This window comes from Podarcis vaucheri (genome assembly GCF_965113315.1).
Source record: "Podarcis vaucheri genome assembly, chromosome: 4".
Taxonomy (NCBI): Eukaryota; Metazoa; Chordata; class Lepidosauria; order Squamata; family Lacertidae; genus Podarcis; species Podarcis vaucheri.
The window spans coordinates 30,512,588-30,537,348 of record NC_138762.1 but is presented as its reverse complement, the minus strand read 5'-3'; the positions used below and the strand labels follow the sequence as shown (position 1 = coordinate 30,537,348).

The following is a 24,761-nucleotide window of genomic DNA, read 5'->3' as shown; positions in this document are numbered from 1 at the left end:
GTTTTAGGTCCCAAAACAGTTTCACTCTGTTCCCTGATTAGTCACTATATTGAAAAATATAAGTGAACAATCTGTATTAAAGAATGAGACGTTTATTTTCTAGTTAAGAAAACAAAAACTACTGGCAGATACAGTACAGTTTTGTAGAAAGATGAAGACTCACAGGATCTAGCCTAATGCAGTGAGTACACCAGTATTCTGAAGAGGGGACTTGTATAACAATCTGGAAATAGTTAGATGCTATTGTCGTTCTTAAAGAGAAAAGGAACCATTACTGAAAACCAAATCTGCTCTGTATCAAAGAAGGAGCTATACTAAAAAAGAGAAGAAAAGAAATTTAAGAGAAACTTCATGGTTTATTTGAGAAATCTGCCACAAAACAGTATCACAGATGTGATAAATAAAACTAGGCTATAGGGAACAAAGACCAGCTAATAAAGGGCAGATCTTGTCAAAAACAACATCTTAATCCCACCCACCCCTGAAAATTAACTTAATTCAAATGCATTGAACATGTCATTACATATTATGAATTTTCCAGAGGACCACTGTAGCTGCAATAACCAAAATCAATCTAATTTTAACCTCACGTTCATATGTGTGAAATGCAGTGTGTTAACACAAATGAAGGGAAGCTATTAAAAAGGGACAATAGCAACCAAAATGCAAAGAAACAACAGCCATTTCTCAGTGCCAAATAACGCAGTATCCCTTTAGGAGTTTCCATAAACCTTAAAGCGAATTTTTCACAAAGACTAAATTCCTCTGGGGAAACAGACTTGATTGCATATCCTTCGGAGTCTAAAAACCTGCCCATATGAACTGAATTATCCATGACATGTACCTTCAGACGTTTGTAATGTGATATTTCATGTAAATTTAGACCATACCTTGGACATGAGCCGCTGGCAATGTTAAGTTTATTCAGGAGCTCAGATAAGAAAAAAATTCTGACATCCTTGCTAATCTGTAGTCGTTAACATGGAATTTCCAACATAAAGAGCATAAAAGCATCTAATTTGCTGTAGCAAATGAAAGGAAAACAAACTTTGCATTTCCCTTTCCTTTTTCAGAGTCTACTGTTACCCTAGTTTATGCAAACAAAATATTTTCAAAAGCCTTCTCGGTCATCTATCTTTTTGAAGATAGATACTTCAAACTCTTACATCAGACTGCAAAATGTAATTAATTTAGAACATAAAATCAAAACTACTCTTGTTCTCAAGCACTGTCTAACGGTACCTGTATCACAAAATGGGGAACTTAACACAGGGAGACTACAAATATCAATTGGAAATGAAGGTTTTAATGCAGTAGGGAAGGTAGTAAACTGTATTTCCATTTTAGAGACATATCAGCTATGTTTCCAAGAAAATACCCATCTTCATTTGATTCATCATTTTGTATGGCTAGAATGTTGGACAATGAGCTGTGAGACCAAGCTCTGAATCCCCACTCAGCCTAACCATGCTTACAGGGTTCTTGTGAGGAAAAAAGGAGGAAGGAAGAACTATGATGTCCTTGGGGGAAAGGTGAAATACAAATGTTAACAATAAAGTAATGCACTTTGCAACTAGTTTTCTCTCCACATCTCAACTAGGTTTGCAGGCTGACTGATTATCACAATATTTTAATTAATTAGCAGTGCAATCCAGCACCGGTCTACTCTGAAAGAAACCACACTGAGCTCAGTGGGATTTGTTGCCAGGCAAGTGCATATAGGAAGATCCCCAGATTTTTTAGAACTGTTTACTTAGAACAATGATGAGAAACCTGTGGCCCTCCAAATGTTGTTGGACAGTATGGACTAGGATGTTGTTTCCAGAACAACCTTATCACAACCTGAAGAACCTGAATCATGAGTTATGCTTAATCATAATCATAATAAAAAATAGCTGCTCTATGGGCCATCACTTTTCTAAAAGCTGGTAAAGCTATTGGTTTTGAGGGACTGAGAACTTCGTGAAATCTCTCTGTTGAGTTTTTATTTTATTTTACTTTCATCATTATAGTATTTTATCACTGTTGCACAGCTGTATAACACTTGGATTTTGACTTTATTGAGGAACTTTGGTTCAGGATAGGGTGAAATTCAAATAAAATAACAGTGGTAATAAAAACAAGTATCAGGAAGGCTATTTTTCAGATTGCAAGCTCCTTGGAGCAGGAACCTCTTATAATCTTTTAATTTCCATGATCACTAATGATGCCAAATAAATAAAATAAACCATGGCACTGTTGAAAGTGATTAGTATGATCTTCCACCAGCCATAAAATATAGCACCCTACCTTACACATCTTTCCCTCCCAAAGGCCGTTGGGGATGGTGAAGGATCTTCTACAGGGCTTGTCTAAGACATTTTGCTCCCTGAGGTGCAGGAAAAGATGGTGCCTCTTCGTATTTCACATACATAAACTGATTAGACTGACAGATGAACCTTAATTCAACACTGCTAATGGAGCAGTGTTCTCCTCCACATCTGAAGCATGTTTAGGGGGGCAATGTCAAGTCCTCCAGCAAAGGATAATGGCCAGGGAACTTCAAAGCAACATCAAGGTGGCTCCTACACCAGCATCTCTTGCTGAGGCAGCTGCCTCACTTTACCTAATACCAAGGTCAGCCCTGCTCTTCAGAAAAATATGGAGTATAGGGTACCAAGTACCAACTCCACAATCAAAACAGTTTAATTAAATTCTGTGTACCTGTATTTCATTCCTATTTTTGTGAAATTTTGAATAAAATATATGCTTTGATACTTGGGGCTGAGGACTGGGAGAAGTGAAAAGGGAATTAGGTACCCATCCACCTAACATTGCCTTTCAAACCATAAAATAAAAAACACAGTGTAGCATTGTTTGTTGCATAGCTCCACTACAATGCTTAAAAGACAAAAATAACAAAGGAGCTTAAATTTCTCACTCTTCCCCTCAATCAATATTTGAGGCAAGTTACATCTCTAGAGTCCTTAATGGCAGGAATTCCTGGAGCCAGCAAATGAGTAATGTTAAACCTATGATTAGATGATGAGGCCATCAAAACACACTAGACCCTAATGCTGCATTCCACTTTATCCTTGTGAAATGCAGTTAAAACAAAGAGAACGTAGGAAGGTACTGGGAGTTATTCTCTCGCTCAAGAATCTGCCTATGAACTGCTTGTTAGAGAACTCGGGGGACTAAAAGAATATTTTGCTATTTCCCATGAATTAAGGACTTAAACTTTAGGTAACAAATTTTCCAAGTTCTCTGCAGGAGACGTTTTGAAGCTCAACCATTGGTGAGAAGTCCTGCTACGGATGTCTTTTCTTTACCACAAATGCACTCTGCTCACAACAACAACAACAACAACAAAAGGCTCAGTTGTTTCCTCATAGAATCCAAAGGAAAGTGCTACCAATCAACGAGCAAAGAGCAGGTAAGAGGGTGAAATACCTAAAACTAGGCGTAATTGGCATTAACTTTCAACTCTGAATATTGCTAAAACATTTGAATCATTCATAGGCACAGAACTGATGGAAAAGGAGACAGAGCTAAGACTATCTAAAAAATCAGAAGGAAGTATACAATTAATGTCAATTGATTATATTCACAAAAATAACTTTATACATGAATTTTGTACTTTGGAATACATGTACTGTTTAAAACTGATCATAGAAAGAGAGAGATTTAAGTAATATATGGGGGAGAAATGAATATGCTTATTAAATTAGTAGGAGATAAAAGGACAGTTTATCTTCCAGTACTTTAATGTTAAAATCCGTATTTATTGTCCAATTAGAACTAAAAACAAAATCTCACATCCCAATGTCTTTTTTGGATTTCCTTTTTCCCCCAGCCTCAGAAATATGCCTTGAAGTGTGCTAACCCCCTCCCCACCCTGTGGTTCCTGTGTTTCCTGGATTCTAGTCCATTTAAAAGATACCCAGTTATATTTCCCTGCATCCAGGATTCAGTAGCCTACTGTATCTCGTATTATTTTATCAATGGCATTTCAAATATAGCACCAAACTCTAAATGGCTTGCAAAGTAGACTGCACAAGCAATACTTCCAAAGAGAAATATACTAGAACAAGCAAAATAAGCTGTCCATTTGCAAGATTTTTATTTAATGCTGAACCATCCATTAGTATTTAAGATTGGAGTTACCGGCCAATCCATTTATCCAGTTACTAATGCAATTTTAATTAAGCTTTACAATGAAATATTAGAATGTATTTTTAAAGCCATAGGTTTTATATCTGTGTCCTTCAGCGGGAGTGTGAATGCTTGTATGGGTACTGATGCAAGAAAAATAAGGGTCTTCCTCTTCAAAAATGTTACGATGATAAACATTACACTGCATTTTGGTATGATGGCGCTGTCAACAGAACAAGTATTATATTGCTAAAGCCATGAATAATCTTACCTGTGAACAAAGAAGCATAACAAGCTCAACCACTGAGGTGCTAGACTTCATGCAAACGAGGCCTGTAACAAAGGTGAAAACAAAGGTTCAGTCTATAAATATAAATAATAAAACTTGTTTCCCCACCCCCTTCAATATGGAGCAATCTAGTAAATAATTCTTAGCAACAATCTAAATCAGTATTCATTTGTGACCCAATCATATTAATGCTTACTCAGAAGTAAGTGCTATTAAGTTCAAATGTGCTTGCTCCTAAGGAAGTATGCATAGGATTACAGACCTCTATTATTATCTCCCACATATCCAGAGGACTAGAAACAGTTTATTGTTATGAGTATGTACCCTGTTTTGCAGTGCAATACATTTTAATTACATTTTTGTTGTCTAGATAAAAACACACTAGAAATAGTCTTATGTGGCATGAGAGAGAGAGAGAGAGAGAGAGAGAGAGAGAGAGAGAGTATTCCTGGGTGCTGCAGGAGCCTCCCAACCCCCACCCAATGCTGATCCAGAGTGCACAGGAAGCAACTGAACTCCCACAGACCAACATTCTCATCCCACTCTCATTTTGCTTGTAGTGTCGCACTTCAAGTTATTTCTAATGATCAGTTGTGTTGGTCTATCTAAAAGCTCCCAAATGGAAGCTTCTTTGGTGGCAAGATATTGGGCCCATGCCCCCTTGCAGTAGAGATAAATATCTCATTTTAATTCTTACTGAGTAATCAGAGTATCTTGCCACGTCTAGCAAGTTTCAGCTTTCTAACTCACATGGGATTGGTGTATGTGGATTGGTATATAACAGGGATGGGGCTCTTCTGACCCATACATTGAAAGAGGATATCCAGGCCATGCCTATGCCATGCCCTTCACAGTCCTCCTTGAATGCTTTTGCCTGGCTGATATATTCTTGAACTGTGGTAGTGCGTCTCACTTGCCTGAATGCAGACGTAGGAGTGTGGGATGCTTTGGTGTGGCTAAAATGTAGCATACTATACTAAGGGGAGAGGCTTATCAGTTGCTCCACCCATTTTTGCTAACACTTACTATTTCACCTCAATACATGGCTGAATTTGTGCTGATGTGTTGGCCTCTAGTAAGAGATAAATGATGCAGTCCAACTTTTGACTGTTAATGTGTTTTTAAAATGTAAAAGTTTTGGACTGTTTTAGTAAGCAGAGGCTCCAAATTTCAGCATTCTAGCTAATGAGTCCTGCTTTGTAGGAAAAACGCACAGTGCCATAGAATTTCCTGGATTAGACATCTTAAACATTTCAAGTTCTTAGCCATGTGCAGTATCTCCAAAATTTCATTATGTGAACAACAAAAATATGAGTTTGTTAATTGTAACATGTCAAGCCCTTTTAATAGATGACAGAAATTGACATACACTGGTTAGGATATCTTCCCATTATTACATTCTACATTCTCCATCCATAAATAAATAAATAAATCCGTATTTATAGTAAATAGAAGGCCGCACAATATATTTCAAGTAGTCAGAGAGAATGAAGATCTATTTCTTAATGTAACTAGCCTGCATCAGATTGGCTTGGAAATAAGCTGAGCCATGCCCCGAAAAAGAAAATCAGGAAATGGCTCGGTTCATTTATGAGTCAATACAAATTTGACCTTCCCTCTTATTTGAAAGTCAGGGATCGGTTGAAAGCCTCCCAGAGTCCTGGCTATCTTATGACAGCCACACAAAGCATTTGACATAAATAGTCTGCACAGATGAAAACTGCTGGTGATGGGGAAAAGCATCCACCCTGCTAGAGGACTCTTGGGGAAAGATGGTCCTTGGTGGGTAGCAAGCTCCTACCTGCAAGCACTTTTAACAGCTGTAGCTGTCAAAATTAGCCAAGGATTTTGGAGGCCTTTCCAGTCCTTGACTAATCCCAATGTTTTTGGTTTAGGTTCCCTATGGGGTTTCTCCTAACTGTGCAAAGATGTAACTCTAGGGCTTGAAGGCTGGTTGAGTACCGGGGTGGTAGGATGGGGCAATTATGCCAGAAGAAGAACTATGGGGTGTTTGCACTGATTGCCTCTTTTCTGATGAGAACGTTGTTGTTGTTTAGTCGTTTAGTCGTGTCCGACTCTTCATGACCCCATGGACCAGAGCACGCCAGGCACTTCTGTCTTCCACTGCCTCCCGCAGTTTGGTCAGACTCATGTTTGTAGCTTGAAGAACACTGTCCAGCTATCTCGTCCTCTGTCGTCCCCTTCTCCTTGTGCCCTCCATCTTTCCCAACATCAGGGTCTTTTCCAGGGAGTCTTCTCTTCTCATGAGGTGGCCAAAGTATTGGAGCCTCAGCTTCACGATCTGTCCTTCCAGTGAGCACTCAGGGCTAATTTCCTTAAGAATGGATGTGTTCGATCTTCTTGCAGTCCATGGGACTCTCAAGAGCACCATAATTCAAAAGCATCAATTCTTCGGCGATCAGCCTTCTTTATGGTCCAGCTCTCACTTCCATACATCACTACTGGGAAAACCATAGCTTTAGCTATACGGACCTTTGTTGGCAAGGTGATGTCTCTGCTTTTGAGAACGTTACAAGTCCCTAAAGCTCATGTCTAAACGTGTGCCAAGGCAGCTACGCAAAAGCTCTAAATTCATCTTTTTTATTTAAATGTATTTATAAAATGCTTAATATTTTTAAATTTTCTAAATAGTGTACAGGAGTGTGTGTGTGTGTGTGTGAGAGAGAGAGAGAGAGAGAGAGAGAGAGAGAGAGAGAGAGAGAGAATATCTAATAAAGCAGAGCTTTAAAAACCCTTTCAAATACAAGTGCTATAGGTCTCCTTATAGGAAAAGGCTAGGTGGAAAGTAATGTTCACTTTGCTTCATACAAGCCCTATATGAATGAGCTTAAAAGCTAAACTAACAACGATAGGATGACAAACGTGTATTTTTTTGAAAATGAATTATGTCCCTTTAGTAAAAATCATTGCTTGTAGCTCTAGGTTCAATAGGTATGGTGAAGAAGCAAATTGATTTAAAAAGGCGTGGATGAAGAGCCACTGAAGATAAAACTGTTTCTACAAAATAATACGTATATTTATTGCAGGTAATGGATAAATGTGCTTTTGTGCCCATTTTGCTAACAACCCCATCTTATTGTACAGCAAGACAGGACAAGCTGTAGGAAGCTGCTAGCATTCTACTCTATCAGATTTACAAGCAGACAGTTAATTAATAAAATAAGAAGTAGATGTAAAAATCTCATTTAAAGAGACAATTGCTGTAATTGATCAGCTTTTCTCATGCTCAAGAGCTGGAGGATCAAAAAGATTAATGGGACACTTATCACCTGCAAACCACATCAACTATTAGACATCTGACAAAAAGAGCTAAGCAGAAGGCATTAGAGTCAAAGCACCCACAATTAGCATGATCTACTATACTGCAAGGCCCAGATTCAGGTAGGTAGCCATGTTGGTCTGACGCAGACGAAATAAATAAAAAAATTAAAAACATTGTCCAGTAGCACCTTAGAGACCAACTAAGTTTGTTCTGGGTATAAGCTTTCGTGTGCATGACACTTCCTATTCCAGTCTGAACTCTTCTCCTTACTTCTGCCCATGTTTCTGCCAAGCAAGGAAGAGAAAAGCCCAAACTCTCCCCACCATCAACTGCCTAGTGGGAAGGACCTTGCCTTGATTACTTTTAAATATTTTAATATTTTTATTATTATTTTAAAATAGGTAATTTAAATGTTCCTTATAGATCACTTGGGAAGGATCTGTATCCTCAAAAATGAGATACAAAGTAACAGTAATACATAAATAAAATTACCTGCTAATGGCACAATGACCTGTAATAACTCTGAACTGCGGGGGGGGGGGTGCTGCTTTCCAATACTGCTTTTTATGCAAGGTGGCATCTGAAGAGCTTTCTGTTACCAAAGTGCTCAGCCCCTTGACTCCAGAAGTTTTGCCCTACCGGCTCTGGCCTTTGCAAAAGAACGAAGGAAGCAAACCTTGACACAGATTGGCTACCCTCCCTAACGTGAGATAAATTCACTATTGACTCAGAGGAGCCGAGAGTGCTGGATATTGTTGAAAAACGCCCTGGGGTGCCCCTGCAGCCCTCGAACTATGAGCGTCCTCCGGTATGCACAGCTCTGAAAAAGGCATTTCCTTTCTTCTCCAGTGCGCTTCAGCGACATATATCAAATGATATATGCACACTAATCTTCTAGCATAACACAGCAAGAAGCATGAGACATCGTAGAGCTAATCTACATGTTGATTTACACACTATGTACAGACAAAGGATACATGGCATCCTTTCCAGCTCCGAGAGAAGAACAGACAGAAGTAAAAGCAAAAGTACAGTACAATAGCTAATACAGAAGAGATAAGACCATCTTCCATTCCCACACTCTTCCCAGACAGGCATGTGATTTGCACCAATCTCTTCTGCAGCATTGGAGGTGTGAAATATTAACAGATATATGGTAATGCCTAACTATACCTGATCTATTTGCCAACTGCCAACATGAGCATACACTTCTATCCGGTCATTAATTACCCTGGCAACTGCTCCAATCTCAGCTAGTTTACATCATTGCCTCTTATGCTCCACTCTCCTGCCTCTCCTCCATGTTAGTCAAGAACACTGAGGAGATACAAGCGTTATGTTCTTCCTTGAGGTAATCTTGTTTTAGAAATATATCAGGCTTTTGTTTATGGGATGCGACCTTTTAAATCATAATGGCTTGGAGTCAGGTTTATTTGAAAGATTGCCTACTTTGACATGTAGCTATTCAAACCTTGAGATCTTCCAAGAGAGTCCATTCCACTGTTGAACAGCTCTTATAGTCAGAAAGTTCTTCCTGATATTTAGTCAGAATCGTCTTTCTTGTAACTTGAAGTCATTGGCTCAGGTCCTACCTCCAGGAGCAGGAGAAAACAAGCTTGCTCCATCTTCCATGTTACAGTTCCTTAGATATTTGAAGATGGCTATCCTAGCTCCTCTCTGTCTCCTATTTTCCATGCTAAACCCCTCAACCATTCCTCATAAGACTTGTTTTCCAGACCTTTCATCATCTTGGTTACCCTCCTCTGCACACATTCAAGCTTGGGTGATATAGTTTCATAATGAATCTTTATCTAGGATAATTTCACCCCATGAAATTCCCAGAGTTTGTCTCAGCAATGTCTCCTTCATGACCTACATCTAACCCTGTTCAGATAGTACTGAATAATTGATACCTCATAACAAGAAGGATAACATGACATGTATTTCAGAGACAGATGGGCACAGACTGCTACTATCCAAAACACAGAACATTTAGAAGTATTTAGGTCAGGATTTCTTTTAAATGGCATTTCAAGAGCTTAGATCTTTATTTGAACATCATGGCATAATAACTGTCTTTTGGTTTTCTGTGTCACACAGATATCATCTACTCCAATACAAGTTCCTTAGCAGTGTCCAGTTAGATGAATCAATGAAGCTAAAAATTAGGGATGAATGAATATACTCCGTTCATGTAAGACCCATTTGAGTTCAATGCAGTTTGCGTTCCATTGGAGTTTACAATTGCAGACCAAGTCCACCTCTCAGCCAATCCCACTAGCCTGCCTCCTTACTTACAACTAGTCTTAAGATATGGTATTGGCTGGCATCTTCCTCCTCCTTAGTCTCAACGTTGCTTTTGTAGAACTCGAAAGAGGATAGGGACTAAACTAGAATAAGTGGCTCTGCCTATTATTGAACCCAGCTCTACATACTGTTGGGCTCTATGCCTTCTGCCCTACCTGCCCCAATGGGTACCAGCCACCCTACTGTAGAGAGAACAGAATGTGTTCCAAGTAATCACCAGTAAGGGGGTGATTCCCCCCCCAAGAATGTCTGACCTTATAAATTTCCTGGTACAGTGGTACCTCTGGTTAAGTACTTAATTCGTTCTGGATGTCCATTCTTAACCTGAAACTCTTCTTAACCTGAGGTGCCACTTTAGCTAATGGGGCTTCCCGCTGCGCCGTCGGAGCACGATTTCTGTTCTCATCCTGAAGCAAAGTTCTTAACCCAAGGTACTACTTCCGGGTTAACGGAGTCTGTAACCTGAAGCGTTTGTAACCTGAAATGTTTGTAACCCGAGGCACCACTGTATTAGTTTGAGACCACAATTTCTTGCTATGATGGACACTACCTTACAAACAAGATATTGAAGTTCAAAGTAACCTGCTGATTCAAAATACAAAGATACAAATTATAAGACATAAATAAAAAGACACGTTATCTTTCAGATTTTAGATATGTCTGTTTATTCAAGTATCAGATGCAACTGCACTACAACGGATTGTTGAGATCTGTTACTATGCACTGCAGATAAAGATTTTCCTGTCTCTAACTGGGCATGGGACAATGCTTGAAGCAGATTGTGCTGCGACCAAAATGACCCCCCCAAATCCTGTGGTAACAGCTGCTGCTTAGTTCCTCCTGTGTAGCGCTTCTTCCTCCCGCCCCAACCTCTCTTGTCAAACAGTATCTTCTGCCAAATAGCATGGAAATTGTCAAGACCCTGAGCACTGCCTCCACTGGAAGGCAAGCATGTTAATGTCTATTGTGAGCATCTCTTTAACCTTTCATCATTCACATTCAATCATTCCCTGAACCTGACTGCAGGAATACTTATGTAACGCGGCACCTCTTCAGGTATATTTAACTAAACAAGATTTTTTTTGTATAGGAAACATTCAGTATTCTAGAGAGTACAGAGGCTGGAAAGCCACATTCAGGTATGCCATTTCAGCACACATCTCTTATGTCAGCATCAAGTAACACAATGAAAAGCCCTGCAGAGCATATGCATCAAATTCCATTGAGCTATAGAGAATACACACAGTAAGCAGAATCCACGTTGTTTCTGCTTATGACAGAACTAGTACTATATGCAATTGAAAAAATATATCCCTGCTGTGAAATTTATAATAAAATTTAATTTATGGATTTCTTTTACATTATCAGCTACTGCTGCGAGTGCTCAAGAAGGCCTATTTCAATATATCTCTATATAAAAGTTAACTGCGATAATTAGCAAAGATGAGCAGATACTCAGTTACTTCATTAACTGCCTGATGGCAATTCTCAAGTCTAACTGGCTATTTTTTTTCCCAGTCCCTGTGAAAAATGAGAGAATGGGTGGTAAAATGTGTAAAGTGATGGATGGGGGAGGAATAAAAATTTCACATATACAAGCATAGGATCTGAACTGGTGGTGATTGACTGTCATGGACCGTTTGGGTGCAGAGGAATGGTGGCTACAGGTATCATAGAATCATAGAGTTGGAAGAGACCACAAGGGCCATCGAGTCTAACCCCCTGCCAAGCAGGAAACACCATCAGAGCACTCCTGACATATGGTTGTCAAGCCTCTGCTTAAAGACCTCCAAAGTAGGAGACTCCACCACACTCCTTGGCAGCAAATTCCACTGTCGAACAGCTCTTACTGTCAGGAAGTTCTTCCTAATGTTTACGTGGAATCTTCTTTCTTGTAGTTTGGATCCATTGCTCCGTGTCCACTTCTCTGGAGCAGCAGAAAACAACCTTTCTCCCTCCTCTATGTGACATCCTTTTATATATTTGAACATGGCTATCATATCACCCCTTAACCTCCTCTTCTCCAGGCTAAACATGCCCAGCTCCCTTAGCCGTTCCTCATAAGGCATCGTTTCCAGGCCTTTGACCATTTTGGTTGCCCTCCTCTGGACACGTTCCAGTTTGTAAGTGTCCTTCTTGAACTGTGGTGCCCAGAACTGGACACAGTACTCCAGGTGAGGCAGTGGTTAGTGAGAGGAGAGTTTAACCACGATCCCAGTTGGGACAGCACACAAAGCTGAACCTTGGCCTAGCTTCCAAGGACAGGGTAGAACAATGCAGCTGCAATCTCCTCTTTGGGAGCCAACAGGTTTGCACTAAGCCACAGTTTGGCTCAGTGTTACATGTGAAGATGGCCAATGCATCGACACCAGATAGCATATATGAATTATGTTGGAACTGAAAAATTGGTCGAGGTGTCATAATTGCAAGCTCTACTTCTTTAAAAGAATTAACAATAATGATAAAGTATTACCTTCTATTAGAAGCTCTTGTCCGTGACTGCCCAGCAGAGTACGAGACAGGAAAGGGGCAAAATCCACAAAGATTTCCCGAAGGAGTGGGGCCACTTTTTCCAAAGCTCTCTCAAGCTTTGCAGTGATGCTGTTGAAAACAAAGTACATTGTGTCTAGAAATACAAGCAACGCAAGATTATCACACAACTTATTGATGCTTCCCAGAATTTGAGGAATGTACATATCCACAGTTAAAATCAATGGGTCTACACTAAGTATTACTTAGCTAGATATCACCCACAGTAATTAAAATAATTTAAGCTAATACAGCAATGCAGGTATCACCAAAGTGACGAAACCTCCTGCATCTTAATATGTTATATATACTAAATAAATCAGAATTTATCATTTTCTGTTTTCCTCAAAAAAGATAATATATGGATAGATTAAAAGATGTCTGCCCTTCATACTGATGCATTTCTACCATATAAGCAATTTAAAGTTTAATCCATTTTGTGTGTGAGTGCTAAACTTTATTCGGGAAAACACTCTACCTTAGTCATGATTTCTTTGAAATTAGTCCTCCCAAGTTCAGTTGCACCCATTTCATGTTAAATCGTACTCGGGATTGCAGCCTTGATTTTCTTAGGCCACTTGACTAAATGCTGGGCTTTTCTTTAGCAGTTAAGTTGGCTATTAGTGTGCAGTTAAGTTGGCTATTTATGCTAAAGTAAAGCAGTACCAGATTGGGAAAGTGCATGTAGACCATCCCCAGCAGAGGTGTTTTTGTTTTAGCAGCCAAAAGACCCCAAAACCTGGCCATGGCCAGCCTTTTGCATCTTGTGCCAGACACAAACGTATCAGACATTGACCATTTCAACTTGTCAATCAGGTTTCTTTTTAAACATCAACACCACCACCTCAGGCAGTGCTATTTTTAAAGAAGAGTTTGCGATGGTTTATTAACTTGTTCAAATCTTTAAATCCCACAGTTTCTAATGTACATGACAAAGCTATTACAACTGCCCCATTCAAATAACCTTTCAAACATTGGGTCATCAATTATTGCTTTATTTATGCAGTGTATACATTGTATGTCCAGTTCCTAGTCTCATTTTCTAGTCTGATGTCCTTGCAAATCACAGCCAAAAAGTACTTTATTTTTGTAAGACATATGAACTTAGGAAGGAATGTAGAAAGTGCCTTATACCAAATCAGACCATTGGTCCATCTACCTCAGCTCTGTCTACACTGAAAGGCAGTAGCTCTCTGGGATTTTGGGCAGGGGTCATTTCCAGCCTTATATGGATATACCAGGGTTTGACCCTGGAAACACCTGCATACAAAGGAGATGCTCTTCTTCTGAGCTACAGGCCTTCCCCATACTGTATTGTCTCTACCTACTCGATTGCTATAAATTGTACAAATATTACCAAAGGCTAAAGAGGGAGAAGCAAAGAGTAGTTAAGGAAAACACCATTTCATTAATTTTAAAGTTTATTTCCTCTTTTCCATGTGTTCTAGGCAGATTACAAATATATATAGTATAACAAAATGAATACAATCATTCATAAGGTTAATAAAACATGGCATGAACTGCTTCTTTAAATAGATAATGTTAACCAACTTGAAGGTGGACATATTTGGGCTTCTTTTCATTATGTTGTTTGTTTAAATAATTAATAAATGGAAATAATTTGTTAATAATGGCAAAATAGCCACTGCTAGGTACATCCTGTATGCTTTTAACCCAATAAAAAGGAAAGCAACTTTAAATTACCACTACCGTTTAACAGTGGTGCAGAGAGGGCTGAACTTTGTGGCTGAAGGTGAGCCCCCAAATGCCTGGCTAGAGAGCAACTGATGAGGAGACAATGATGGCAAACAGACCCAGTGTCAACATGAGCATCTAAAGGGGTCCCAATAACACTGTTAAGTTGAGAGTCTAAAGTTAACTAGTTGCACCACTTCCCATAAGCTATCTACTATAAATTCAAAGCCATTTGACTTGTTTTTATGATGTAGCAGGTGACAGAAACTATGTATGCTTAGGACAGCTAAAGCAGAACTACAGATGATGTACATTTGTAGTTGGAGCTGACGGGCTCTCTGGTCATCTTTGCAGAACCACAAGTTTGCAAAACCACCCAGGACTGGTCTAGACAGTTAAAAAACTGTATAAGGTTGTTCTGTTAATATCTGAACTGTCCTGGATCCCCAGTGGCCAAGATTTCACATGCTTTTTTGGGGGACTGGAAATTTATTTTTACCTTGAATATAGGAGCTCATCACAACTGGATAGTTTTTGGTGCATTTGTGAAACCCTAACATAAAAACAAAATAAAACAACTATTGCATATTTAAGAATCAGAAATAGATGTGAGAGCATTGTATCTACCAAAGGCCAGACTGCATTCCACCCAGGGAGGGGGGCGTGTAATCCATATGGGAACCACAGTAGATGGTTCAGAAAGACTGGTTTGGGACGCAAAGCTATCAAGATGTTATCAGGAACTGCTGACCATTACCCCATGTGGTGAGCCATGTAACTGCAGTCTCTCCAGGTTTGAGGCCTTGTAAAAATAAGCCCAAAACTTGTCTGTCCCATAGTCTCTGTTAGTAGGCAGTTCTAGTAGTAGAACATAGGACTAAACTCAGCTCTGAGCCAGGTCCCAGTGCAGTTGAGAATTCAAATGAGAAGAGCAATCCACACCATAGTCTATCTATATTATTATTATTATTATTATTATTATTATTATTATTATTATTATTATGCCCTATATCCATAGATCTCAGGGCAGATCTACATATAGCAGGAGACAGGTTCCATTACAGTCATACACTTCAGGTTGAGCATTTTCAGGTTGCACTCCGTGGCGACCCAGAAGTAACGGAACGCGTTACTTCCGGGTTTCGTCGCTCACGCAGACACTCAAAATGACGTCACGTGCATGCGTGGAAGCAGCAAAACGCAACCTGTGCACGCGCAGTCGCGTGTTACGTTCGCTTCAGGATGCAAACAGGGCTCTGGAATGGATCCCGTTCTCATCCAGAGGTACCACTGTACTGCAATGCCATACCAGAAAGAGCATATTAATATTAGCACAGTCTCTTAAATATAAGCATTATCTATTTTTTTTTTTTATTATCCTACAGGACTCAGCTATTCCACTGCTTAGCAATAGTCATCCTTACAAGAACAATCTTTAAAACGGCTAAAGCATCGCTGCGCCTGCAACTCTGTTTTATAGCCCTCCTAGAAAAGAGCATATGAAGCAAATTGTGCAAAAACAATTCTCAGAAATTTCTGAGAGATAAGCCAGCCCCACTGCTTCTGCCTTTCAGACTTTTTAGTAAATCAGTGAAGTCAGGGCTGTGATTAACATGGGAGTTGTTTTGGCACCAGGTTATTGGAATCCATGGGATCCTAAGACCTGCTGTTTCCCCCTCCCCTTTCCTGTACTTTTCTTTCCCGTTTCTGCCTCATTTTCAAGGCCTTGGAATCTCCACAGTTATACACATTATACACATTATTCACATAATGTGAAAACTTTGCAAAGAGGCTATGCAGGCGCTTACGTCCAGGCTCTCACGAAGAATTCAATGTATAGTAAACTTACAATAAAATGGCATACATGTCTATTGAGAAGCAAATCTCTTTGTATACAATGGGGCTTACTCCATGCAAGGTGGGTACAAGATTTCAGCCTTGGCTTTTTTGTGAGTTTAGGATGGAAAGGTTCATAGTGAAGGGGTCAGTACTGCTGCAAATAAAACATAACTTATAAGCAGCCTACTATGTTCAAAGTCAATTTATAAAGGAGGGGTTTAAAATCAAATCATACTTTTAACACAATTAAATTATTATTTAACAGAATTAAATTTATTCTATTACATTTTTAAATCCTGTTAGCTATTCACAATGGTTTTGCCATTAGGAAAATGGAAGCAGGTTTTATTTATTTTTTACTGTGCAATTAGGGAAAACACAGAATGTATGTTTTTCCTAAACATATTGCCTGTAAAGGTAAACCTGTAAAACTTTAAAAAAAATTAAATGGAGGCCCAGCTCCAGTGGCTACAGGCCTAAGCTAACTCCTCTTAGGAATCAATCCAACCTGAGAATAAGCTCAACTGAACACAAGTGGGGTTTACACACAACAATCAAGCCAGATTGAAGCCTTGGAGCTATACTAATCTGAAGGGGTAAGGTCCCAGAGAAAAATATTTTGCTTTATAGTACAAAGATATATTACTCTGGTTAAAGAAACAAACATTTGATGTGAGTTCCCTTTCGCATCCATTTTAGACCTCCTTCAGTCTCTTAACAATCAGGTGGAGAAGCGTCGGCTGAGAGTTGGTGCCTGGGTCAAGGCAGGAAATGAGCAAAACAAGGATGAAAAAAGTGAATTTAAAATGTGGAACTGCAGGTGCTCAGAGTATTTTATTTTTGTTTATCAAGGTTGATAAATGTTTTGCAGGTGTTTTGCTGAGTTGCAAAACTACACACACATGGAGTATTTTTGGTAGTCACAAGACATATTTTGTGGTACTTTTTTAAGCATTCATTTTAGGGGGAAGCATTCATGTTTTGGGAAATAAACTAGGGCCCCCTAACCACCTTGGACTTAGAGTATATTTTCTCCAACATAGTTCTACTGAGCATTTATTCTGATACAGCTAGCAAAACCTATCCTAAAGTTACCCCCCACCCACCCAATAATGCTCACTCAGTTGTTATAAAAACACATGGAAAGATATACATGGAACCAGGGCCACCCCACCAATTAGCCTCGGAGAGGCAGTCGCCTCATGGCGTAGGCCGGAGACAGATCTGCCCCCAGGAGCACACTGCTCGCTGCCTCAGCAGCAGAGGAGGCAGAGGGGATGGTGGTGGAGGAAGAGGTGGGGGCGGCCCCATTTTCTGTTTTGCTTCAAGTGGCAAAATGTCCTAAGCCGGCCCTTCATGGGATATCCAACTGAGTAAAGAGATCTAGAGCTTGTATTCTTTGTGATTATTGGAATTTACCCTTGGGAACAAATTAAAAGCATGTATATAAAACTGGCCATTACTGGAATTTTATCTTCCCGAAGAAGCGTTTTGTTTTCATTGTAACGTGCTCACAAAAGCAATGTCATTTTTACCAGAAGTGTCACAAAACAATGCAGAAGGGGAAAGATAAAGAATTATGCTGATTGCTGATTGGTTTTTTCCTTGGTTTGTGTGTGGTGTTCTCAATCTAAAAATGGCATTAACAAAAATAAATAAATATGAGAATTACGTACAACTTATCACATAGGGAAGAGGGTTTTGAGCCCATGCAACATATATCTCTGGAGACATAGAAAAGGGGTTTAGCAATTGAGAGTTAGAAATTGATTATTTTGCTATTTAAACTAAATGCAACTGTGCAGTATAGAGGCCATAGGAAGAGAGAAATCTTTTTTAAAAAATAAGGTTGTCATGTTTTATGTAAAATCCAATGACATTTTGAATGGTGAAATAGAAGAAAATGTAAAGAAACATAGGGGAAACTTCTTCTTATTAGCATTTTTAATCACAGAGGAAACACACTTCTGAAATTAATGCTTAAATAAATACAGTTCAACAATCCCAAAGCGGGAATCAATAGACTATTCCCTAAGCAATATAGCTATTTTAATATCCAAGAGAGCCAGCCAGAAGATGACATTCCAAATGGACTATCAAAAAGCCTGTAACACAATCTTTGATTTGCTAATAAAGGGCTTTTTTCTAGACTGATCAGTGAGCAAGGAGAAAATTAGGCACATAATCCGTTCATATTTTTTTTTACAGTTATTTGACTAAGATGGATAGGCTTTATAAAATTTGATTGGCTATCAAGACACAGAAGAGCAGCTTGTAACAAACATAGTTTTACACACTGTATTATATTTCAATGGAAGCTGGCCATCTGCCCTGCAGTAACCCTTTTCTCACATTCAGTAAGCCTAAAAAAGGTGTAAAATATATCAATCCCTTTGTAACATTTACACTAAAATCCCCTCTGAAATCAGCCAGTTAGGATTTATTGGGAAAGGGGGGGAAATACATTCCTTTCTATGATACAGTGCAATCTATGATACAGTTACAGAGCTCCTAAGAAAGGGTCATGTAGTCCAGCCCTCTGTACACCAAGGCAGGATTCTCTATATTGAGAAATGTACAATTGAGAAATTGTACTCTCTGATTACAATTACCCATCTATATTTTTTCTAGGCAACACGATCCATTTTAAATTGTCAGGAAGATCATCATAAATATTTAACCCTCCTGTGACCTAAGTCCATTGCCTCTTGTCCTGCTCTCAATAACAATTGATATTTATGACAACCAGCTTACATTTGAAGATAATATTAACCTACTTTATTTCCACCTTTTTTTTTTTTTTTTTTTTTGTCTCCAAGACATTATGGAGCTGATTTGGCCAAACTGGAATCTGCTAGTCACTTCCTTTGCACTGATAAGCACAAACATAAACTCCCAATTTCCACAGAATATTTTATACGCTTCATTTTTACCTTATTTATTTCTAAATTTATATGCTAGTTTTCCACGAAAATATATGAAGGCAAATCTAGTTGTCTGAAAAAAAGGAGCAGGCTGATTTCTGTTATGCATGGCCTAACTTTTTATTTTATAATGTTAAGAGTTCAATATCCTTTAAAATGCCAAATTTAAAAAATGCAAATCAAAGGTTCTCAACTGGTAAATGTATAGCTATTCTATCTTAATTGTGAGTCTATATTTCTGCTTAAGGCCATATAGGACATTTAGCTGGATGAAACAAAGATATACCTAGCCCAGAACTCTGTTCAAGAATCCTTGTAATGAGCAGGTTCTAGGTGGTCCACTAGAAACTGCCAACCGGTCCACCTCCTAGAACAATTTATAAACTATACCTCATGTTTTCAGCTGAATCCTCTGGCATTGGTGCAACTGTCTGAACAGCTGGTAGGTTCTTACTGGTAGCACCATTCACAAAACTAGAGGACGACGATGACGATGACGATCCAGAATCCACTGCACCTATCCCCAAAATAGAGTACATTCAGTCTGAAAAACAATGCATCAACTTCACAGTAAATAAACATATTTTCGGAACATCGTAACTCAGGAACGATTGACTTATTATTCTTTTACAAATAGCTCATGAGACAAAAATTAAGCAGAAAAGCTTCCCCCAATGTAAGGTGCTGGGAACTAACCTATATTAATCATGCTTTAGTCACACTGATATCAATGGCTCTTAAACTAGTCAAAATTTCAGTGGGATTAAAGTCTGGATCCATCTGAATGTACTCAACCAGAAAGTACTCAAAAAAGTTTCATATGATTAAATCTATTCCCTTTCACATCCTGAGGTTAACATCCTGCTATATATATTTAAACCATTTCAAATTCCTCCCATAACAATGTAATGACTGCCATGGGGGAAGGGTGACTCAATACAGTGGTGCCCCGCAAGACGAATGCCTCGTAAGACGGAAAACCCGCTAGACGAAAGGATTTTCCGTTTTTCAATGCGCTTCGCAGGACAAATTTCCCTATGGGCTTGCTTCGCAAGACGAAAATGTCTTGCGAGTCTTGAGATTTTTTTTCGCTCCCCCCTTTTTTCTAAGCCGCTAAGCCTTTAATAGCCTTTTAGCAGCTAAGCCGCTAAGCCTTTAATAGCCGCTAAACCGCTAATAGCGCTAATCCGCTAAGCGGGTTGCTTCGCAAGACGAAAAAACCGCTAGATGAAGATACTCGCGGAACGGATTAATTTCGTCTTGCGAGGCACCACTGTATCAAATTATTGTACTGAGCTGAGGAGGGGCTAGTAAGGATAACTTAATCTACAAGAGTCGACAATACAAATGACAGGAAAGGGTTACACACATGGCTCAAAAATATTCACCTTCAAATACTATTTTCCAAACCGATTCCTGTTGTTTAAACATTCATCATGATTTAAATACTAAAATTTAAAATCCAGGTCTAAACTATTGTCATCCCCATATGACAATTCACTACTCTAACTCAGCAATACAATCTGATTTCTCATTAAAAAAAAAAAAAACCCCTACAAAACATTTTCAGTATCATACAAAACTAAGCAGAAAAGGGGAATTGGGGGACAGAAAATGTCTCAAACAGTACAATCCTTTGCATGTTAACGCAATTTAAATTCTGCTGTAATCAACAGCAACACGACTTGCTACCAGGAAAGTGTGACTTGAACTGCATCCTAAATGACTAAAGTGAAATCTTCACTCTGCAGTAAATTGTTCAGTGCTATGTGCTGGTTGAAAGAAACCCCCCTAGGAAATATTATAAGCTGGACAGCATCTGGATGTACTGAGAAAAGCTGCCTAGAACAGGCTAAAATTACTATGGACATTATTGTTGGCATATGTTTGCAACTGACATATAATACATACAGGGTAAATGAAAAGACTTGAAGGAAAAGGATATAATTTACCCAAATGCAGCTAGCATAGAGCAAGCAATCATCCACAGTTATATTGAAATACGTGTACAGGGCCCTTGATTAACAATTATGTTATTAAACATCTGAAAACCCCATACAACAACATTTTCAGAATAGTTATTCCAGTAAATATTTCAAATGGGAAATGAGAGAAATGGTAGCAATTAACTCCCCCATATTTTTTTTAATGAATGCCTACTCAGGTAGATTCAAGCATCAGACGACTTACACTAAATCAATAAAAAGTCAAGGACTCTGAGACTTCTTAGAGAAATTTGCAGGCAACCGACACACTATAATACAATTAAATGTTTCCAGTGAGCCACGATATTTTCGTCCTTTTTCTACAATTGACCAAATTGCACAGAAATTTTTGGGAGATCAGATGGATCCAATGTAAAATGCAGTATGTTTGCTTATCAAAATGGTTCAGCTGGAGATAATCTTGTGCCTGAGCAGCGTTAGAGAGTGAGAATGCTTAGAGGCACTTACTACAGAAGTACTTCAAACACAAAAAAAGATACCAAAATTATACCAACAAAAATGAGCAGAAAGAAAAATACAAGATTCACAAAAATATCTAAGGACAATACCTGTTGTATTAATCATACTTTTTGGTGTAGCTCCTGTAGCAGCAAATATATTAGGTGTACTACTAGGTGGGAGTCCACCTCCAGTTGTGGCAGTTCCAACTGTGGTCACAGCTAGGCTTCCAGGAGGAGGTTTTTTCACTGGCACTACAACACTCCTGCAGAGGAAGAAATAAACACAAAATCAGAAAAGGTTACTGTGACAACTCAATCCCATTTGTGGAAAAGGGCCAATTAATATTTATGTTCTAGAACAGAGTAGTCGAACACACGGCCCGAGGGTCACATGCGGTCCCCAAGGCCTTTTTTGGCGGCGCTCAACAATATTTGGTGTCCCCTCCAGTCCTCACGCCGCTTTTACAAAGCTTGGTAAGCAAGGCACTAGGCTTTTGAGGTTCCCTGATAGGGTCCTAGACTTCTCTGGCCTCCTTCCCAAAGTCAGGTTAGAGCTTCCCCAGCCTTGGGAAAGCAGTGTGAAGGCTGGAGGGGTTTTCCAAATTTTGGCCGTGCTCCTCGCCCCACAATGAAGTGTGTGGCCAGGAGGCTCGGTGTCAAAGTACTCTCCCAGGCCCTTGGAATGGAAAGTTGGACTGCCCTGTTATAGAGCAAGGGTGGGGAATGCTTTTCAGCCTAAGGAATATATTCTCTTGTGGCAACTTTCTGGGAGCAAAAGTAGCCAGAGCAATGGATATGTACAGTAGGTTACATTCCAGTAACACACATGCCAGAGGTCTCCACCCAACCACTCAAATCCATAGCTAGCTATCTACCAACTAGGCAAATAAGAGACATTATCAAAGTTCAAAGAAATCTTCCAGCCAGGAAAAAGCATTTGAGCATGGAGCATGAGGCATGTGGCCCACGAAGAGAATGTAACCTAGGGAAAGTCCCAAGGACTAGATAGAGGACTCTGGAGGGCTGCATTTGGACCCTAGGCCAAAGGTCGCCCATCCCTGGTATAGTTGCTACAATTTCTGACTCCAGGTTCAACCCCTTTTCCTGTAAGGACACATTATCAATCTTAATATATTCAATATATATTGAACACACACACACAAAACACGCACACACAAGTGATGATTCATTTTCACTAGTTAATAAGAGAACTGGATTATCTGTATTAGTGTAAACATTTGTTGGAAATATAAATCAGTGACAAAATAAAAGGTTTCAGGACTGTGCAGTATAACATAAAGCTAAAAAAAAATACAAGAATTTGTGCAACAGGAAGAACATCCTACTGTGCATGTTTCAGTTTCAAAGTATAAAATAACAATCAAAATACAGCAAAGAGAAATTTAAGATTAAAAGTAGTATTTAAACTGAGCTGTTTAATTTTTTTAGATACAACAAAAATCACACTTTTAGAGCAAATGATACTTTCAAGGGCCTGAACACACAAAGGCCACAAGACCCTGTTTAGATGCTCAGGCAGGCTAGTGAATTCTTTAGAGTTTAAAATGCTATTGCTAAATGGCCAAGGCAAACAGTTCATATGCTTACTCATTACATATGTGGTCACGAATATATGTAGAACAAAAGATTTTGTACTTTGAGCAATGAAAACCTTGAATAAAACACAAATATTTTCAGAATTAGTGTATTTTTTAAGTACTCTGAATGCAGTTAGCTTTTACATTAGATGTGTGAAAGTTACATGAAGTTCCCAGTTAAATTGTGAATGAACATCTCCCCCCAAAAAGGCAGTTATAGAATCTAGAGACTAAAATGCACACCATGAACAGTTTCTCCCCCTGCTTCTCCTGTTAATAAATCCCTGTAGTTTAAGCAACACTTTGAAGGTTTAGTGGGAAAATGGGTGGAAGGGAAGCTGCTTCCAAATAACACGTGCTCCATGTTGCTATGTTCTCTTTTAGGCAACCTGCTTCTTAAATTTATTGAAGTTTAAAAAGCAGTTTGGAAATTGTTGGTACTGGGTTTATGGAAGAAACAACAACACACTGGTGTACATATTTTTAGATCATGATCTACAAGTATATTTTTACATCTGCAATCTCTGTATTATTATTATTTTTAAAAAGGTTACTTTAACAACAGGATGCTTTCAAGCAAGACATAGCCAACGCTGAGTAATATACCAGACCTCTTCTCTGTGGAAAACTAAAAAAATGAAGATTTTTTTAATGTATTTTTTTATTAAAGATTTCTTGGTTTACAAAAGTATGTAAACTCACTAAGTTTTTTTTTAAAAAAATAGTAACTGTGACAATATGTAGTATATGCATATTTGTTAATAATGTAGAGAAAAATATAAAAAGAGAATTTGTTATGTTTACTCTAGAACAGTTGTAAGTCTAGAGCAACTTGTGCTTCTACAAATATGGTCCACGCGTTATTTTGATGTGATTTTAAGATGAGTCAAGACTCCAGGGCCAGAGAAATCTGTTTATATAGCTCATAATGTAATTACAACTACCTTAAGACAGATGAGGCAGAAGGCAACAATATATTGAAACTGATTGAAAAATGCAGTTGTCCAGAAGCACTTGTGGGGAAGAGGTCTCTGAAAAGCTGCTCAAAGCTTCAGAGTTTGAAGTGAAATTTTTGATGTTGTCACTCTCAATCTATTGAATGGCTGACGGACAATCAAACCCGTCTGGCTAGCTGGCAGCTCATTTTGCTGGCAGGTGGCAAACAATTAGACACACCAATTTGTGCCTCCTGATGACATTAAAGCATGAAACTAAGTTGTATGCAGGGCCTAGTGATTTGTGTGAAAGCATTTCAAAAATAATACTCTTTGCCGTGGCAACTCATTTCAGACTGCCACCTTCCATTATGGCTTTGAGTAGTGAAGACGACAGACTTGAGTTACGTGCAGTGCAAGGGCGCTTCTGTTCAATCCGTCATCAGCGCCCCCCGAGACCTCAATCCCTCCTTTCATCAATATCACCTCATCATTTACATTCGATAGTACTTGAACTGCTGAATACATTAACTACACAGAAGACCTATTCCGTGAGATACGCTGAAACATGTTTCTCTGCTTTTACATTTCCAATTCTGTGTACTTTGAAATGAATTATAATGTTCATAATGTTTCATAGGACAGCACTGTTAAGATTCTACCACTTCTGTTTCTTCAACATATTTCTTTCGTTGTAACTTCTGTATGATTATGAGTGCTTAATTTCTGTGCGATTTTGGACATTTAAACATTACTTTTTTACAGTTTATTATTAAACTAAG

At 38.8% G+C, this 24,761-nt stretch overlaps 1 protein-coding gene across 3 annotated transcripts in view; it reads right to left on the bottom strand.

Annotated features, from left to right (window-relative positions):
- Positions 1 to 24,761, bottom strand: part of NBEA (neurobeachin) — a 353,050-nt gene that overhangs the window by 218,985 nt on the left and 109,304 nt on the right. For 2 of the 3 annotated variants that reach the window (XM_082221535.1, XM_082221536.1), the window contains exons 31-34: positions 21,555 to 21,709; positions 19,391 to 19,517; positions 12,487 to 12,614; positions 4,406 to 4,467 (exon numbers count right to left, since the gene is read on the bottom strand). In XM_082221535.1, the coding sequence (XP_082077661.1) occupies positions 4,406 to 4,467; positions 12,487 to 12,614; positions 19,391 to 19,517; positions 21,555 to 21,709 (472 nt within the window). Of the gene's footprint in view, positions 1 to 4,405; positions 4,468 to 12,486; positions 12,615 to 14,736; positions 14,791 to 19,390; positions 19,518 to 21,554; positions 21,710 to 24,761 lie in introns of all 3 variants that reach the window. The other variant, XM_082221534.1, reaches the window with a different exon arrangement.